Source organism: Anomaloglossus baeobatrachus, chromosome 9, assembly GCF_048569485.1.
Source record: "Anomaloglossus baeobatrachus isolate aAnoBae1 chromosome 9, aAnoBae1.hap1, whole genome shotgun sequence".
In the NCBI taxonomy this organism is placed as follows: Eukaryota; Metazoa; Chordata; class Amphibia; order Anura; family Aromobatidae; genus Anomaloglossus; species Anomaloglossus baeobatrachus.
The window spans coordinates 220,508,787-220,515,127 of NC_134361.1; the positions used below are offsets into that span (position 1 = coordinate 220,508,787).

The 6,341-nt window shown below is 45.3% G+C and overlaps 1 protein-coding gene across 5 annotated transcripts in view; it reads left to right on the forward strand.

Annotated features, from left to right (window-relative positions):
- PTPN18 (protein tyrosine phosphatase non-receptor type 18) overlaps window positions 1–5,649 on the forward strand; it is a 71,925-nt gene extending 66,276 nt beyond the window's left edge. For 2 of the 5 annotated variants that reach the window (XM_075324576.1, XM_075324577.1), the window contains exons 14-17: window positions 3,273–3,322; window positions 3,412–3,439; window positions 4,511–4,582; window positions 5,080–5,648. In XM_075324576.1, coding sequence (XP_075180691.1) covers window positions 3,273–3,322; window positions 3,412–3,439; window positions 4,511–4,582; window positions 5,080–5,144 — 215 coding nt within the window. In that variant the 3' untranslated portion in view covers window positions 5,145–5,648. Of the gene's footprint in view, window positions 1–3,272; window positions 3,323–3,411; window positions 3,440–4,510; window positions 4,583–5,079 lie in introns of all 5 variants that reach the window. The other 3 variants (XM_075324580.1, XM_075324581.1, XM_075324578.1) reach the window with 3 other exon arrangements.
- The last annotated feature ends 692 nt before the right edge of the window (window positions 5,650–6,341 follow it).

Below are 6,341 nucleotides of genomic sequence, written 5' to 3' on the forward strand. Positions count from 1 at the left end.
TTCCCCACCTTCTGGTCTATACCAGGTATCGGCTCCATGTGCTGCTTTCTCCCTGGAGAATTAGAGTAAGACCCCCTGGCACATACAGTGTGTCCACCCAAATCCTGTCCACCGCCATTAACTTGAGAACGGCGGCAGCTATAGGCATAGAAGTGGTGTCTAGGTATAGTAAAGTAGCCATGCGTTACGCAATGAAAGCACCTATAGCGCCACCTGGTGGAAAACAACGGAGTTATCATTTTTATCTCGAAAACGGAACGAGATAGAGAAAAAAAGTGAATTACAAAGTTGTAGGACATCATCAATTCAATAGGAATCCACACCTTGCATACAGAAATGCTATGATATGAAACCCATGACCCCCCAAAACATTGAATGCTGGTCACGCATATGGCGCTCATGTACCTTTGATGGTCACAGTGTCCCCCGTAAGCTGCAATGCACATCTGGCCTCTGCACAGCATACTGTATCTTGCTGCACGTTGTGCAATATGGTAGGTGACACGTCTGCACAAGCATCTGTGATACGTCATCGTAGGTCCTGCAATGTTGGTGTTTGATGTGACCTCACAGAAAGAAGTCCAATGGGGTCAGGTCAGGTGAGCGGAGGCCACTCCACACAGCTCCATACCCAATGACTTGTAGGAAGGTCTCCATGAGGTGTCGCTTCACGTCCGCAGCCTTGTGAGGTTTACACCTTCTAATCATAGCATTTCTGTATGCAAGGTGTGGATTCCTATTGAATTGATGATGCCTACAACTTTGTAATTCACTTTTTTTCTCTCTCGTTCCGTTTTCGAGATAAAAATGCTAACTCCGTTGTTTTCCACCAGGTGGCGCTATAGGTGGTTTCATTGCATAGCACATGGCTACTTTACTATACCTAGACACCACTTCTATGCCTATAGCTGCCGCCGTTCTCAAGTTAATGGCGGTGGACAGGATATGGGTGCACACACTGTATATAGGTGCAGTGTATACAGGATATGGGTGCACACACTGTATATAGGTGCGGTGTATACAGGATATGGGTGGACACACTGTGTATAAGAGTAAGACCCCCAGATACATATATTTAAGAATGTAATAATGTCTCCAAAAACCGAGCGCCTGACAAAAGGAGCCGGCAGGGGGGACACATGTAATGGTTCTGTATGAATACAGGATCTGAGCCCCCACCTGTAACCAGGAGTGTTAACCTAAGGATTCTCTATTACGTGCCCTATAGTGTATAAGTATGTGGTACACGGAGCGAGATCCCACCGGCCAGTCATCGGCTTCAATACTTGCAAGATACTAAAGAAGCATCTTCCTTACTGTACTGCACGCTGGGTATATGAGCACTTTATTACACAGCGGATAGTCACGTTACTGCCCGCTGGGTAAATGGACGCTTAATTGCATACAGAAATGGGCACTGCAAGGTATACTGGGTACATGGGCATTGCAATGCATCTTGCTAGGTACGGGCTGCAAAGCTTTCTGGCTAAATGAGCAGTGACTTGTATACTGGGGCACGGCACGGTGTACTGGCACATGTGAGGCGGTAGCGTACGCTGGGTGCGGTGTTACATGGCACTGACTGCGTGAATGCTGCTTTGCACGCTGGCAAAACTTTCCTGTTGCTTGGGATGGCGTGGCTGGGAGTGCATTGGTGGCTGTTGCATTTCGTGTCCACGTGGCATCTGTATAACTATATTAAGCAAGGTGTGTGGACAGAGCAGACACTAACGCTTTATACCCCCGACCTTTCAGCCACCATTTCACGTATAGTCATCCTACGGACAGACGCAACGTGCGGAGATCGGTGCACGTGGCAGGGACGCCGCATCGTTATCATGTCATGTCTTGTGTCTTTTGTGCAGGTGTAATGTCCGTCTGTATTTTGTGTAATGTCCGTCCGTATTTTTGTATTTATTTGTTAATAAAATCCTGTTTTCTCAGTATGTGTCTGTGTCGTAGGTTAGGTCACGGTACCAAAACCTTTTCACTTGTAGGTTAGGTCAGCACGGAGGCTCGGGATATAAGGTTATGTATATAGACAATATAGGACTGGACATCCCAGTGTTTCGTCCATAAACATCCGTATGTAACGCACCTCCGGTATGAGCACCTATGTCTCGGCCCTGTATATCACACCTAGCACATTTTCGTATAGGCCCTAATGACGGACTGTCAGCCATTACCTATAGAGTGACTTCAATCCATACGTAGCACTGGGACAAAATGAACCGCCTAATGTTGTGACACTCTGTGCCGCCCTCGTTTAGTTTTAAAGGGTTAATTTTCCTTCATCTGACCATAGAGGATGGTGTACTATCACCGTGCCTTGAGATGAGATGTGTGCCTCACCGTGCCACCGCTGTGAGCCCAGCCCGATATAGGTGTATAGGTGGCGCAACCAGATCAAATAACCCACAAAATGAATAAATTATATCAAAATATTTATTGGGATACATTAAAAGATACATAACAAACATTACATATAACAGAGGTCACAAGGAGTACACAGGTATACCCCAAAAGCGGGGGAACGACCAGGTGACAATGGTGATTTCAATTATATATAGTGCAGGCCAGAGAAAAAAATGGACGAGTAACTAATTGCATATAATGCACGGCTCACCCATATGGAGGTCCCCACACGCAGCCCGACGCACGTTTCGCGATATGCTTTTTCAAAGAAGGAGCACTCTGTATTAACTGATAAATGTATGGACACTGAATATTTGTACTGATATATGTAATTAGTTACTTGTCCATTTTTTCTCTGGCCTGCACTATACATAATAATAATAATAATGATAATAATAATAAAAAAAAATAATAATAATAAAAATAATAATATAATAATAATAATGGATCCCAATAAATATTTTGATATATTTTATTCATTTCTTGGGTTGATTGATCTGGTCGCTTCGGCCATATAATTGTGCTTCAAGCATTCTTTCGAGTGTTATACCAGATAGTATGGGGGGGGGGGGGTCCATCCAATTTTGAGCTGGTCTCTGACACCATTGATGTGATATGTGTCTTATGCATCTTGAATTGATTGATATAGGTGTACACCTGAGACCGGGCTATGGAGGCTCCAGCTTTGGGCTCAGGTATCACAAGTGCCTGCATGAGTGTGTGGCTGTTGTGACTGTTCATGTGGCCTGTGACGTGCCAGTTGCCCGTTCTGCGTGCCCGCTTCCGGCTGGTGTTGGCAGGTCAGGACGGAGAGATGTGAGACTGTATAACTCTCTCTGACTTTCTTCCTGCCGCAGTCCCATCTTTTAACCATCTGAAAGGAGACAACAAGAGGGTCCAGACCAATGTGAGTGTTCATCCCACCTATATTCACACGCATATGACGCCCCACCACATGTCTCCTCGCAATGTGACAATATTCCTGTTTTATTGTAGGCTTATGCAGTGGTGTCAGATAGCCATGGTAAGTGTACAGAAATCTAGACCCTCCTTAAAAGTATGGGGAGATCCATGTTTTGCTGGGGGTCTCCAATATGTAAAAAAATGCACATGTCACGCTAGGTAAGGGAAGTACCAAGCGTATGGCGAAAGTCAAGGAGACCCCTAAGTCTAGGAAAGGGGGAGATGGTGACGTTTAACTACAGCTGGTCCCTAGGATTCCTCACCATCCTAGATAGGCTCTGCACCTATGCGCCGAGCTGGATACCTGACCTTTGGTATTCCTAGTGCTGGGCCCTAAATAGGGAGCGGGTGGGATGAGCTCTTCGTCAACTCCAATAAACGCTAAAGGAAGACACAAGGAGGGACACACGGGGGTTAAAGCATTAACTACTTATCATTAGATGACTCACAAAAGTTCAGTAAAGCGTCAGCAACGTTACTACAGATGAGAGCAAGCCACCTGCTTGCAACCAGAGCTACAATGAACTGAATAATATCACCAGCTCCAGTCCAGGGAATATGGGAGTATTTAAGCACCAAGAGAATGCTGATGATCAGTAGCTGGGTGGAAGGCGAGATTCTACTGGGTCCAAAAGTGGGAGAGATGAAAATCCAGCAAGAAATCTAATAGCAGGAACAATAGAAAGTCAGGGTGCTTTCTGTGCAGCCAAATGATGTGACCTTCTATTACCAGAAACCACATGACTGTCACTCATGACAGCACATTAACACCAATGATCAGGACAGGCGTACCGGGTGACCCGCCCTGATGTGTGTGCCCAAAATCCGACACCAGGAGTCCAGGGTATGACTGAGCAGCACAGGCAGGAAAGCTTAGGACTCATAACGCTCCAGCACTGCCATATTGGACTGTAATAAGTTTGGGATGGCACATGTGGCATCCATTCTGCCCTCTCCTCCTCCTAAAATCATAACCTGGTATGTGCCTGGTGGTGGTATACACACCATTACACTGACTTTATAGTCTATATCTATATTAGCACTTTCTTGTAACATCAATATTTTTCGTCTACTTTTTATAAGTAATTTTCTTCTGGACGTCGCATGTAATAAACACGTCTCATCTTTGCAGATGATTCTTTCGACTATGAATTTGTGGCAGATGCTTCCAAAGGACGAATGCCGACGAATATTTCGGGCATAGGTAAGCTCTGGATATAGACCCCATATGAGCTTTTTCGGTGACTTACTTGGTTTTAGAAGGCAATTTAGTAAAATTCCTTCCTGACAGCCCCCATTACTAGGTCTGATGGTCAGCCCAGTTCAGGCGGGAGGCCGGTGGTCAGACCAGTTCAGGCGGGAGGCCGGTGGTCAGACCAGTTCAGGCGGGAGGCTGGTGGTCCTGCCTTTTTTTTAGCAGTCAATCACTAACTAATCATAACAATCTACCGGGACCAGGCTACATGGGGAAGGTATAACACACCGGGCTCACTACGGCTCTGTACATATAAGTCGGGTATGATATGTTGGGTCAAACCCAACAATAACCTGAATCCAATGAGGGGACAACACTGTGTCCGGACAGTCCCATATACCCGGCAGCGAGTCTATAGTGACCGGACCTTCAGGCTCGATGTTCGGGTTTGCCCGCTGTTGTGGACGTCATATTCTCCCACTAAAGCATTATTTCTATATTTACAGGATTTAACTGTCGCATCGGAAAACCGAAAGGCCCCCGCGACCCCCCAGCTGAATGGAGCCGATAATAGGACTAATCATAAAAAAACCCATAAAATACATTTCATCCTCTTCCCAAGCATTATATGGATTATATAGGGACTGGTCTCAGGATATACGTCATTGGCAAAATTATTGACCCCAATGGACAGATTTCATGGGACGTCAGAAGTTTCCACGTTGATCTGAAGTTGTGACTGACAATCTACAAGCGACGGATGTGTCTGTGTTGTTTGCTCTGTATGCGGCACATTATAGGTGCTGACCGCCAGGTATGAGGCATTAAATTAATGTGAGCGGATGAAGCGTATATGTCAAGTGCTGTGTATACTGTGAGCTGAGGGCCGGAGACCTATCGAAGCAGGATGATCTCCACCATGATAATCTGTAGGACTGTACCACCTCAATCAGCCCAATGTACAGTACCCTGGAGTATAGCGGTGACCCCATGATGTAGGTTGGAAAAACCCAGAATCGGTGGTTCAGATTCGCCAGTAAACACCTTCGAAAAAATAAAAGTTATATTAAAAATAATATGTATTTCAAAAGTCTATGTGTAAGTACCAAAAAAGTGCTGCACCGAAAACAAGCCCTTATACTATGATATCGATGGAAAAATCAAAAAGGTATAAGAAAAAAATGAAAAAATAAAAATGTGTGGCCCAAAGGAAAAGGAAGCGAAGAGGAGGTTCAGTGACTAAAAGCCGAACTGCAGATCTGCGGTAAAAAGCCATCGACCAGCTTTATTCTCATTAGTGATCGGGCTTGCAAGAGTTAATCTCTTGCTGGTTACCTCTGGGATCATATATTGTGGGAGACCTATCACAGTCACTCCCCACATTTTTAAGATGGTGGAGCCTATTGTCCCATGCCGACTATAGCTTTTGCTATACCGATTTGTGTGCTGTTGTATCCCATTGTATTACTTTGTGCATGGATTTGTTGTGTAGTTCTCCCATTGTCTTGTTGTTTCCTCCCTGCTTTTATTTTCCTACTGTGTAAATGCTCCCCATCTTTGGTGGTTGTTTCATGGTTCGCGCAGTGTAAATGCTCCCCGTCTTAGGTGGTCGTTTCATAGTTCGCGCAGTGTAAATGCTCCCCATCTTTGGTGGTCGTTTCATGGTTCGCGCAGTGTAAATGCTCCCCATCTTTGGTGGTCGTTTCATGGTTCGCGCAGTGTAAATGCTCCCCATCTTAGGTCGTCATTTCATGGTTCGCGCAATGTA